The following is a 13,701-nucleotide window of genomic DNA, read 5'->3' on the forward strand; positions in this document are numbered from 1 at the left end:
GCGGTGCTTTCTTCCTTTTGTTCTTTCTCTGAGCAGCTGCTGCCAAGCTCACAATAGAACATTTGAAATCGCTGTTCTGCTCCAACAGCACAGGATATGGGATTTCAAATGTCTTTTGTACCTCTAGTAACTGCTATATTTCTAATAAACTATATATATAGTAAGATGCCATTAAGAACAAAATAAACACAAGCCTGTAAATTGCATTTAGCCAAAGATTGCTTTGTTCTGGAAACTTGAGCCAAAAGACAAAACAAAATTACTATTATATGAGGACTTCTAATTGTTATTTTTCTCACAAAACAAAATAAAAACATACTAAAATTTTGGAAAGGATGATGCTCATGATTTTCCAATGAGTAGCCCCTAACTTTAATTACACCTAAGTTTTACAGTTGTGCCTCTAAAGTCTCTAGTCAGTTTTCTAGTTCATATTCTTTGATTAGATTCAATGACTGTTGCAAGCCAGATAGTTTGTCTGATGACCTCATTCTGTGTTAAAAACCATGAGCAATTAATATGATTTCTTTAATGTCTAATATTTGAGGCCACTGAGCAAAAGGATATACAATTGGATGCCCCTGCATATGTTAGGAGATAATATAATAGATCACTCTGATTCCATTTTTAGCCTTACTTAGAACTGCAGTAAAGTTGAGACCACAGAAACTCAATGGTGCTATAACCATATTACCAGGCAACAGAACAGTTTTGTATTTTGTTCTTTTTTCCCTCCTACCTACCCACCCCTGCTTTTCTGTTGCATAACCCCCCACACAGATGACAATTTTGGGGAAAACATTTACTGATTTAATATTAATTTATAAAATCATAGGGTAAAATACATTATTTTACTATCTAGATTTAGCCACTGGCCACAATTTTCATTAAATATTATCCACAAATTTAAAAAAATATTAATACCAGCATGCCTGGGTGGCTCAGTCGATTAAGCATCCAGCTTTGGCTCAGGTCATGATTTTACAGTCCCTGAGTTTGAGCCCCAAATCGGGATTTGCGCCGACAGCTCAGAGCCTAGAGCCTGCTTCAGATTCTGTGTCTCCCCCTCTGTCTGCCCCTCCCCAACTTGTCTTCTCTCTCTCTCTTTAAAAAAATAAACATCAAAAGTTTTTAAAAATATTAATACCTATGTTAATGTCCTTAAGACTTATTTTTCCCCTTTCAAGTATTTTGAAGGGGCGATTAATTTTATAATATCTGGATATAGGATAGGCTGACAGGAAATGTATGGGTGACAAGTATTGTGCTTCATTGCTCATGTAATGTCATTTAATTCTCTTAATAACTATTTTATGCATGAGGAAGCTGAGGCTCAGAACATAAAATAATTTACACAGTGTTATATAAAATTTGTGTACAGATCTGACCATAAAGCCTATTCCTTTTCCCTTTCTGATTATAGTAATAAAAATAATAGCTAGAATTTTTGTATGTGCGTGAGGAGCTAGGCACTATCCTAAGTACCTTACACACTTGCATTATTTCATTTAATCCCTGCAAAAACCTGTGAAACAAGGTAGGCATCTAGAGTTCAGTAATTTGCTAAGACAACCCTAGCTCAGGGTACCTGGGTGGTTCAGTCAGTTAAGTGGCTGACTTCGGCTCAGGTCACGATCTCATGGTTCATGAGTTTGAGCCCTGCATCGTGCTCTGTGTTGACAGCTCAGGGCCTGGAGACTATTTCAGATTCTGTGTATATGTCTCATTTTCTCTTGTCACTCCCTTGTTTTCATTCTCCCTCTCTCCTCTCTCTCTCTCCTTTCTCTCTCCTCTCTCTCTCCTCTCTCTCTCCTCTCTCTCTCCTCTCTCTCTCCCCTCTCTCTCTTCTCTCTCCTCTCTCTCTCCTCTTTCTCTCTCTTCTCTCTCTCAAAAAATAAATAAATAAACATTAAAAAATATTAAAAAGAAAGAAAGAAAGAAAAAAAGACAACCTTAGCTCCTAACTGATGGACCTGAACTGTATCTCTTACTCCATGGTCTGTGTTCCCAGTTATGAGTCTGTAATGCTTTCCTTGAGTATATTGTTGTTTTCAGTATTATCAATTGGTATGTTGTAAAAAGAACCTGCATGATGCATGATTTTTAAGGATAGGAGCTTTTGACTGTACAGAGAATTCTATTAAGTGGTTGATCATTTGTTGCATTGATTATTTTTGTTTGTTTGAGGGAGAAAACAAGCAGGGGAGGGGCAGAGAGAGGGGGGACAGAGGATCTGAAGTGAGCCCCACACTGACATAGTGACCCCAGTGCGGGACTCAAACTCATGAACCGTGAGATCATGACCTGAGCCGAAGTTGGACATTCAACAGACTGAGCTACCCAGGCGCCCCAGTTTTGTTGCATTTAAAATCCTAAATTTCTCTCAAGTGTTGGGCTTTGACTTGGAGTGGTGTCAGTGTGTATATGTGGCATCATACAGGGGTAGAATGGTCATGTGTGCTATGGGGAGGCTGTAAGGGTCAGAGAAACTCCACTTCCAGAAACAACAATATGTATGCATCCATTTCATCTCCTGTCACCACTCTCTCATGTGGGCCCCATCATCTTTTACCTGAATTGTCACAGTAGCCTCAAAATAATCTTCCTGCCTAAAAATTTTCAGTGGATTCCTACTGCACAAAGAATATGAATTCAGGTTTCTTACTGTTTTCCAGTCTGGTCCTGCCTCTCCTTATTTAATGCCCCCCCCTTCACTATTACTGATCCTCATGTACCTGGAAATACCAACATTATTCTTGCCTTTAGGGCTGTATTCCTGCTCTTCCCCAGCTGGGTTCCCCTGTCCCTTATTTAATTCCTGATTGAGGTCCCAACTCAGCCTCTCCTTGAGGAGGCCTTTCCTTACCGCTCAGTATAAAGCTGCAGTAGCAGTAGTAGTAACAGCTGCAACAATGAGAACAGCTAACATTTAGTGAGCTGATATATACAGCATTGTTTTCTGTATTTATTAGCTCATGGGGGCCTCCTGACCTCCCTTTGAAGTAGATGCGATTATCACTTCCATCATATGATGAAGCTGAAGCACAGAGGGTCCCGCCAATCATTCTGTCAGTCACTTGGTTTATTTTCTTCATCATGCTTACCATGATCTGTAATTATCTTGCTCTCCTCTAAAAAGCAAGTTCCTGAGAGAAGAGACCACATCTTATTTTCTGCTCTTCCTGAAGCCTTTTGCTGGGACACAGTAGGCACTTAGGCGGAAATATGTTGAATGAATGCATGGATGAATGAACAAATGAGTGAACAAATGAGCAGTCTTATTGGGTCATGATATTTGTGATGAGAAATAGAAAATTTCAAAGATGATACTTAGGCTCTAATTGTATGAAAGGGACTCAAAGCTCTTCCCTTAAATATCTGTTGAACCTTTTTTCTTCTCTGTTGCATTGTGTGTATATAAGCATGTAACCATGAATCTGGGCAGAGGAAAAAAGACTACATATGAATATACTTATTAACCCAGTAGTCACTGGTAAATAGGTGGGTGCCAGGTAGTTGCTGGCAATAGATGATAGTCACTACCTTTCAAACACGGCCCACGGTCTGACTTTGTAACTGAGTTCTACTGTTGGCTGGTAAATTAGCCATTGCTGTGAAACATTTGGCTCAAGAAGGGAAATGTTTATTTTGCTTTTTAAATTTGATTGTTCTTCTGAACAAATGATGTATTGACTTGTTTCTTCCTGGTGCCCAGCAAATACTAATCTCGCAGGACTTTGGAGCTGAAAAAGAACTTCAGATTCTTAACCTACCTTCCTCATTTTTACAAGAGGAGAGAAATAATCCCCAGGGATTAAATGGTTTTCACAGGGTCACATAAGTAATCTATGAAAGAACTACAGCTTGCCTCGCAACCACCAAGTGGACTTAATGATCAAACACTGTTAGGGGAAGATGAACGCTTGTTCACTTCAAGGCCATGATTAGGATGCTGACCATCAGCATTTCATATTTACTTGATAATGAAAATTACTGCTGAAAGCTGAAGTGGTCAGCAGAAGGATGTTGCTTCTATATCCCTCTTTAGTCATGCAAAATAATATCTTCTTGTAGCACATTCGGTAGCTAAAAGTGGTATGTGACTCTGCTTCCCTATATTGAAACTCTTGGTCCTTCAGAAGTCTAGAAATAACATTTGGTTCTGTTATAATTAAGAATGCAGAAATGAGGCTGGTAAAGTCCCTGGTTTGCTATGTGTTCGTAATTTTATCATTTAAATACTAACTTTGTCATTAATTGAAATAGTTAAAAATTCCGAAAACAAAAATGCTTTTCTGCTGGGGAAATAATAAACAGGATATTACACTAAATACGGAATTTTCACTGTACCTGGAATTCTGAATTACTGAATCATTGCCTGTTCTATCTTGCATAAATAGGGAAAAGTATCCTCCTGATTCATTTCCATAAAAGCTAGTGCAGAATAGTTTTTTTTAGGAGACTCGTTAGCTTCTGACTGGTTTTAAGACATTACGGACATTGGAGAGTACAACGTTGAAAGAAGCTAATGTTCTTCAGAGGCACCATTGAGACTTGCTTCATTTCTGTTTCCTATACCACCATGTGTGACTGTGCCTGCCTGGGTTCGCCCTGTAGAACTTTTAGTTCAAGAAGAATAATGGTCCTATTAGCGGATGTCAAATGCCTAAGTGAACACTGAGGGCACGGGGGTGAAGGCGGGTGGGTTTCCTGGAATATTCAAGATTTGTTGAAGAAGTGTGAGTCTAGTGTCACTATCATTAATTCCTGTGTCTGTACTTGGGACCATATTGAGATGTCCCTCCCCCCACCCCCCCAAGAAATTGAAAATGTGGGAAATGAGCTTGCTTTCTTATTTCTTTGGAAGCTCAACTCATGATAGGAGCAGACTCGCCTGCAAGAGAGGCAGATCTGTTCCGAGGCCTGTGAGGTTGGATGGTAAAAATCCCATTCGCAGATTAAATGTCATTTTCAATTTGGAGAAGGAGATGGTCAAGAAAGGAGTGAGTCACGGAGTTAAACATTGGTAGCATCCTTCTCAGCTCTGCGGAGGAGCAGAGAATTAATTGTGTGCAACGATTTGAAGTATCATGGCCCCATTGCAAAGGTATCCCAACAGACTTTGAAGATTTGTTGCATCTACCCCTGTTGTGCATCTACCCCTGTTGTGAGATTGGGCGCATCAGGCTGTGCTAGCCCAATGCTGTTAGACTCTTGTCATCTACCAGTGGGTTAATTCATTAGATATTGAGGGACTGATGATATGTTACCCATATGTCCAGACCTAACCTGCCTATTTCTGTAATGTAAGATAAGAGTTTGTTGAAGATTCTCATTATAATAGTTATAGACTTTCCCATTCCAGTTTGGTAAGAATACCAGTCTTTTTCCCAGATGCCTTCGTGGATTATTCCTAAGGACCTATGAGATTAGGTACATCCACTGAGATATTCCTGAGAGTTCCTGAAATCCCTGTGCCTGCTTACTGCCGGCTTACTGCCACCTGCGAAGAGTAAATAGGGATTCTGGGGCATACACTAGGTGGTACCTTTGACATCTGGCCTTCGACATCCTGGGAGTGGGCCTCAGGTGCTGATGGAGGGGCTTGTGTGGCTGAGCTCCCTGGACCCCTGAAGAGACAGGGCAGGAAGACTGGCAGCTCCCATTGGCTGAGTGCCTGGCTCCCTGCTTTCAGTGCAGATCTCCCTCCCTCCTTCAGTATCACACCCACGTGGGGCATCCCACTGCCTGTGCCCCAAGGGTTCATGATCTAATCACCTTCCAAAGACCACCCCCCCCAACTCCATTACCATCAATTTGGGATTACCTATCTACATATGAATTTTGAGGAGACACAAATGTCCAGTCTCTAGCAATCCATATATACAATTTTGATTATATAAAATTACGGGGGAGGTCTGTATCTAAAACATGGTGTGGTGAAAGATAATGATTAGCCACGCGAGCAGAGGCAGTGCTGCTCATGTGCTTCAAACTGTAAAGTGACTATGACAGCACTTCATTTGGGGCCATGTGGCCTCCAGAGTGACCATTCTTCTCACTCCGCGCCTCTCTGCTGGGAAAGCTTTCTGTGGCTCGCTGCCAACCAGAGGATGCGCTCCAGACTTATTCACCAGCACGAGAGGCCTCCCGAGATCTGCCTGTGTGCTTTTTCAGCAGATCTCACTGTCTTTGCCTCTCCCTCTGTCCAGGCCTCAGCACTGCTGTGTCCTCTGCATATACTACACTGGTCCCCATACTCATGTCCCCCACCTTCGTAGAAAGCCTGAATGATTTTCTGCTTTCATATAGCAAAAACCGCACAGGCAAGCTTCCCTTTTACATTTTGTTGCCAGCACTTGGCTGCCATTAGTGTCTTTATCAATGGGTGGAGAAGTATTTACTTGCCCTCAAAAAAAAAAAAGAAAGAAAGAAAAGAAAAGAAAAACCCAAATAACCACTCCTTTGTTATTTGGTGTTTATTCGGCAAACATTTATTGAGTACCTGCTGTTGGCTGGTACTGGTATTAGGAAGACGAATAACACACTGTCTGTGGCCTCTGGGAGTTCCCATTTTAGGCAGGAGAGACACACTCATAAGCAGGCAGTAACAAAACCTGGTAAGTGTTTTGCTAGGGACAAGGGAAGTGCAGAGGGCTGTGGGAATAGAGAAGGATCACTGACTTAGCGTCTAAAAGTACTTCAGAAGAAACCCTGTCAGCAGGTTTTATGGGACGAGTTGGCATTGGCTAAATAAAAAGAGAAGAAAGCTGGGTATTTAATAGAGTACTGTTGGTGGCTCTTTCTAGGAAAGGAGTAAGGACTGATTTAATCTAGTCTCAGTTAATTCTCACTAGAAGGTAAAAGAAGCAGCTTTAATTTTTTCTGTTCTTATAGAACTTTTATGTATTTTTTTTAAATTTTCTGATGTTTATTTTTGAGAGAGAGAGTGTGTGCAGGGGAGGGGCAGAGAGAGAGAGAGGAAACACAGAATCTGAAGCAGACTCCAGGCTCTGAGCTGTCAGCACAGAGCCCGACGTGAGGCTCAGTCTCATGAACCATGAGATCATGACCTGAGCTGAAGTCAGATGGTCAACTGACTGAGCCATCCAGGTGCCCTGAGAATTTGTATGTATTTTTAAAGTGTTGCCAACTTTGCAACAAGACGTTACCCCGTTGAAACTGCTTGAATCTGTTGCATTGTTAGAATGATCCTGAGGGACGCCTAGGTGGCTCTGTCTGTTAAGTGTCTGACTTTTGATTTCACCTCAGGTCAGGATCTCATGGTTTGTGAGATCGAGCCCTGCGTTGGACTCTGCGCTGACAGCAGAGTCTGCTTAGGATTCTCTCTCTCTGCCTTTCCCCAACTCATTCTCTAACTCTCTTTATCTCTCCCCCTCTTTCTCTCTCCCTCTCTTTCTCTCTCTCTCTCTGTCTTTGTCCCAGTCAAAATAAATAACAGGGTTAAGTGGCCGACTTCTGCTCAGGTCATGATCTTACTGGTTCCTGAGCTCGAGCCCTGTGTCTGGCTTTTTGCTGCCAGCTCAGAGCCTGGAGTCTGCTTCAGGTTCTAGGTCTCCCCACCTTTCTTCCCCTCCCCTGCTTGCAGTCTGCCCCTCTGTCTGTCAAAAATAAACACTAAAAAAATAATAAAATTTTAAAACATAAAAAGAAGGAATGATCCTGAGATGACTTGAAATTGTCTTAAGAAATTTAAAATTCATTGTGAACCTAAATTGTAATTAGTGGAAAGAGTAAGATGACCACAGTGATTTGTGGTCATCCCACAGCATGGTGGTTGCCTCTATAAACCTTAATGTTTATCTTTTTTCTCTCTTCACCCAAAAAGGAAAAAAAAAATCCCAGAGAGGTATTAAATATGTACACTAAAGTTTTTAAAGTATATTTTAAATTATCTTTGTCTTATTAGTCTTCTCTAAAACTATAAGGTCAACTAGTTTAAAATGTTTTGTTATTTTTGGATGGATTCTTATATAACAGAAGGAAGCAAGTTGAACATTTATGGGTAAGCAATGAATAAAAATTTGCAAAATGGCAAAAATTTTGAAATGGGTCAGTTTTTATATGACTATTAAATGCTGACTTTTAGTTGAAATATGAGATGTGGGGATTTTCATTTGTTATTCTCAAAGAAACAAGAACACCAGTCAGGGAGAAGCACATAGCTCTGAACAAATTGTAAAATCTCAAGTACTCATGAAGTGTGTTTTTGTCTGGATAATAAAATGAAACATTGCTTATTGAATCAAAAGACTGTCTCTCTTCAAGGTTATGAGAAGACAGATGATGTTTCAGAGAAGACTTCACTGGCTGACCAGGAGGAAGTACGGACTATATTCATCAACCAGCCCCAGCTGACAAAATTCTGCAATAACCAAGTCAGGTAGGAGCTACAATGATGGCTTGTGGGACTGGCCGTCACAGCAGCACCCAAAAGGCCATCTCCCTTCTCTGGCCGAAGTAAAAATGCTCACCAAGAGCTTTCAGTAAGCTGGGTTAATATTTGAGAACTTACTGGAGGCACTGTGAAACTGCTGGTTTTTTCATCCTCTAACCAATAAGATCTTAATAAGAATCTGGAAGCTGGACGGAGGTAAACAGAAAGAGTAAACAGCCATGCTCTATCAACTCTATCAATTCTATATGTAGTGTCCTCATAGCGAAAGTTCCTCATGGGTAAATGCCTTTGTCTTAAACCTGTTGAAAGAACGAGTGGTTATTGTTAGTTATCAGTTGGTTGAGCATCTGACTTTGGCTCAGGTCATGATCTCGCTGTTCATGGGTTTGACCCCTTGTCTGGCTCTGACAGATCAGAGCCTGGAACCTGCCTCAGATTCTGTTTCTTCCTCTCTCTTTGCTCCTCCCCCACTCTCACTCAGTCTCTGTCTCTCTCTCTCAAAAATAAATAAATATTGAAAAAAATATAAAGTTTTTGGTCTTACTTGTATTCCTGATTTTTTGGTAAAATTTTATTTTTTATTAGTGTATTTTACCGTCTCCTAACTAAAGTTGCTCTTCTTTGTAAGCTACTCCTAGTGTGTTAAAAAGGATGATTGGCCAAAGAGAACAAAAGAGGTCATGCAGAAAATTAAACTCTTACTACTTAGTTAATCCTTTCACTTACTTTCATTTGGGTTAATGACCATTTGCAATATTCTTCCAATTTGAAACGGAGGGCAGATGTCCATCTCATTTTTTATATGATAATACTAGAATTTTGTAAATGTGGGTGCTAATTATGGATTAATTTTTTATTCTCCCTTTCATTTTGTGTTCTAGCACTGCAAAATACAACATCATCACATTCCTTCCAAGATTTCTCTACTCTCAGTTCAGAAGAGCTGCTAACTCATTTTTTCTCTTTATTGCACTGCTTCAGGTAAAGTCATGTCATAAAACTTTAGTTCAAAGTCAGATGTTTAGATGTTAATAAATATTTTTGTTAAGCCCATGACCCACCTTCTGAAGTGCATCTAAAACACAGAGACAGGCTGGTTTAGGTGCACATTTTCAGCTCTGGCTACAGGCAATGTCAGCATTCCACTACTTCTTCAAGCCTTTTGATTCATTTTTATCAGCTTCTTTTAAACATTCTATAAGTTCAATATGGCAGGGAGGAAATTTGATGGGAGAGGGGAATGAAGTCTATCTTCAAAGAGTAATTAAATATTAATTTATTTTAGTAACAGTAAGTTGGTTCTGAACCTTAGAATATAAAAATTATCATTTTAAAACATTTCTTTTTGCATTTGAGTAGGTAGTAATCAGGGAAAACCAGTTTCACTGCATTAAAAAGCATACATTCATTGTAAAAATAATAAGAAAACACAACAAAGCATAAAAAATTAAAACTATTATTTTTCCACCCCTCAGAGACAACTACTCTTAAATTCTGGGTGTATTTTCTCCTGGTCTTCTTTCCCCTGTGTCCCCCAATGCCAAATATTGTTTGATTTAGCTTATAAAAAGAAGATCATATACTACGTACGTTTTACATTCTAGTTTAACCATATAACAATGCGTGGATATTTTCCCGTGTGATTCAGTGTGTTTTTAAAATATCAGTTTCAATGACTGTATAGTATGTATTTAAGCCCCCTCCCCCCGCCCCACACGCACACAACAGCTTCTCATGAAGCCAGCTCTTGTGTTCTTCAGCCACTTAACTCAGTATGAGCCAATTATCTCACCCAGTATTACTCGGACATGGTAGTAAAATCACTGAAATGTATTTTAAGAGGCACTGAGACCTGGTTGTTTTTAAATATGTTATCAACTTGCTAGTTCTCACTGGATTTCTTTCTTTTTTCTTTCCTTTTCTTCTTTTTTTCCCAAATAGCAAATACCTGATGTATCACCAACAGGTCGCTACACAACACTGGTTCCTCTCTTATTTATTTTAGCTGTGGCAGCTGTCAAGGAGATAATAGAAGATATTGTAAGTATTTGATTTTTCATAAACAAATGTGACGGTTCTTTTCTATCCATATTTTTATACGTGAGTTTTTCTTTAATTCTTGACACAGGCTGTTTAAAATGTCCACTCAACTTAAAAATATATAGACTATGTTCTGGAGCTCATTCCTCTTGGTTTCTACAGGATTATTGTTACAGAGTACTTGTTAGAGTGTTCTCCATGTTTGTAGTTTAGTAAAAAAAGAAAGTAAAAAATTTTTTAATGTTTGTTTATTTTTAAAAGACAGAGTGGGAGTGGGAGAGAGGCAAAGAGAGAGAGGGAGACACAGAATCTGAAGCAGGCTCCAGGCTCTGAGCTATCAGCACAGAGCCTGATATGGGGCTTGAACTCACGAACTGTGAGATCATGACCTGAGCTGAAGTTGGATACTTTACCGACTGAGCCACCCAGGTGCCCCAAGAAATTAATTAATGGCTTAGAGAGAAAACCATATTTAAACATTATTTTCAATTATGTCCAATTTTCAATTTGAACTTTATTTCAAGTTAAACACGGTAACCTCCAAATTATCTAAATGTAAAGGGCTTTTAATGTATTTTTTATTTTTAATTTATATGCATGGTTTTCACTTTATTAAATACCTTTGATTCTTTTTCATCTTTAGTAGTTCTAAGTTTCCTTTTATTAAAAGAAAGTACCAACATAAAAGGACGAACATATTTGCTATTTTTATTTTTCTGTAGTAGCTGAGAAAAGAGGAAGTCCATTTCCCATTTATAAAATAAGTTCCCCAAAATAAATTCAGACTCTTCTTTTTTCCTGCTCTATCGTTATTTTAACTACCTCAGTTGAGAAAGCGGATATTTTTTTTTTTCCTTTAAATACTTGGCCAGTCTGAAATGACCTTCTGTCAGGCCTTAGGCAAGTCAGATGGTAAGATGAGGAAAAGCTTCTTTGGGAAGTTCCAGTTGAAAGTTGCCCAGACATTAATATTATTTCTGTAGAGAATCAAATTGAGAACCCCTAAGAACACACGAGGCATAGCTTCACTAGACCCATTTGAAATGGGTCAAACGTCCATTTAGACCATCAGTCTCAAAAACCTCCCAGTATCTGGGAGTATAGACAGAGGCCGTATGTCTGTGTGCATCTCTGTAAAACATCACCATCCTCTTGATTGGAAATAATGTGCTTGAAGGAGACCACAAACCGAAAACGTCAAGGACTCTCTTTTTACCTAATTGTTCCACACAGACTTACCATCCTTTAAATTGTACTTGGATTTGGCAATCCATAAGGATTGGTCTTTACTATAATCCGGCTCTTTCTTTGCCTTATGTACTCTGTTTTCTTTCTTTGACATCATTTTGATTAAACAAAGGTTATTTACTAGACATTTGTGCTGCTGTTTTTGTAAATGTGTTTCCCATTTCATTTCTTAAATACCTTTAAAAGTTGGATATTAATCCCATTTTAAAGGTGAGGAAGCTGGGGTTGAAGGAGGTCATGAAACTTGTCCAAGAAAACAGTTGGGATCAAAGTTCTGTCTCATCCAGCTCTCTTCTTCTGTATTGTGGCAAGTCACCAACAGTAGTATTAATCACATTTATTGAGCTTCTGGGGTCCATGTACTTGTTCTATAACCATTACATTTATTAAGTCTTATAGAAACTCTTTAAAGGATTATTGGTATACCCCCCATTTTACGGATGAGGGAGACGAGGCACAGAGGAGCAAGGTCAATTGCCCAGGATCATACAGTTAAAAACTGGGGCTGTCAGTATTCAAAATAAGGCAGTTTGGCTCTAGGGCCCTACATTATTATCACTGCTGTAAGCTGCCTATATTTTATTGTTTCCCTCTATCAAAACTGTTAGCTCTCTAGCTCTGGTTTTTAGAACCCCTCTCTTGGAAAATATGAAAATATATGGTAAATAATGTTTTATCCAAAAGACATTGTCTTTTTAAACAGAACTTTTATTACCACAGTGTAGTAATTGGGTACTATTAGAAAGCAGCTTACCACACAGTTCCTGGAGGATGTAATAACAGTTGTGTGGAGAAATAGTATTACATGGAGTACTTTTCCAATAAAATCGTTAAGAAATTGAGTAAAATAGGGGCACGTGGGTGGCTCAGTTGGTTAAGCATTTGATTCTTGATTTCAGCTCAGGTCATGATCTCATGGTTTGTGAGTTTGAGCCCTGCATCAGGCTCTGCACTGTCAGCATGGACCTTGCTTGGGATTCTCTCTCTCCCTCTTTCTCTGCCCCTGCCTTGCTTGTGGGCATGTGCATGTGTGCACGCACGCTCTCTCACTCTCTCGCTCTCAAAGTAAATAAACTTAAAAAATTTTTGAGTAAAATAGCTCCTTAAGAATGGTTTAACAAGAAATATATATCACTTTATAAGGTGATAGAAAGTTTAAAAAAGTACTCCCTAAAAAACAAACAAAAAGTCAAATAGTTTCGATTATTGCCCAAAAAGTATCTTTATCAATAATTATAAGAATACATCTATTTGTCCATTCCTTCAACAAAATATATGAAGCAGTACTTATGTGCCAAGAATTCACTAGGATATGTATTAGGATGTGATAAGCTTTTGTTGCAGTAGTAATCATGTCCCAAATATCAGTGGCTTAAACCTAAGTTTATTTTTCACATGCCAAAGACATTGTAGGGTTTTTTCTGGGAGGAAGGGAGGGCATGAAGCACCATGTCGTAACTCAGGAACGCAGCTGAATCAAGGGTCTACTGTGTAAAATATTGGTGGTCACCAGAGCAAAGGAAGAGAGAATGGAGGTCCAGAAATTTTTGTCCCAGAAACAGGGCACATCACATCTGCTTACAGTCTAATATTAGAACTAGTGACAAGACAAAAAAGAGGTTAATCTCAATGTCCATGAAAATAGAGGAGAACTAGATATTGGTGAAGTCTAGTAATGTCTACCATTCTTTCACCAGTGAATACAACACAGCTTACATTACAAGAAACCTTCTTTTATATTACATTGAACACTTAGAATAAAACAGTAAGAATTCCCTCCAGGTGAGACACCTAAAACTTATGCACCTCAGTGCATTTTAACTCCTGACACTTTGCATAGCTCAACATAATACAGTTTCCTGTTTTCAGTGTCCAAGTAGCAAATCATGTAAATACCTACTTGAAAATATTCTAAAATTAGTGGATAGCTTTTTGTTTAAAAAAAAAAAAAAAACTGCATCATGTCAAATGTCAGCTCTTATGATAAGACTCAA

At 39.0% G+C, this 13,701-nt stretch overlaps 1 protein-coding gene across 1 annotated transcript in view; it reads left to right on the forward strand.

The window, feature by feature from the left end:
• The first annotated feature begins 6,008 nt into the window (after positions 1–6,008).
• Positions 6,009–13,701, forward strand: part of ATP8A1 (ATPase phospholipid transporting 8A1) — a 203,370-nt gene continuing 195,677 nt past the window's right edge. Inside the window, exons 1-4 of the mRNA XM_077758868.1 lie at positions 6,009–6,165; positions 8,290–8,404; positions 9,301–9,400; positions 10,361–10,459. Coding sequence (XP_077614994.1) covers positions 6,009–6,165; positions 8,290–8,404; positions 9,301–9,400; positions 10,361–10,459 — 471 coding nt within the window. The remainder of the gene's footprint in view (positions 6,166–8,289; positions 8,405–9,300; positions 9,401–10,360; positions 10,460–13,701) is intronic.

This window comes from Crocuta crocuta, unplaced genomic scaffold, assembly GCF_008692635.1.
Source record: "Crocuta crocuta isolate KB4526 unplaced genomic scaffold, BGI_CrCroc_1.0 scaffold223, whole genome shotgun sequence".
NCBI lineage: Eukaryota > Metazoa > Chordata > Mammalia > Carnivora > Hyaenidae > Crocuta > Crocuta crocuta.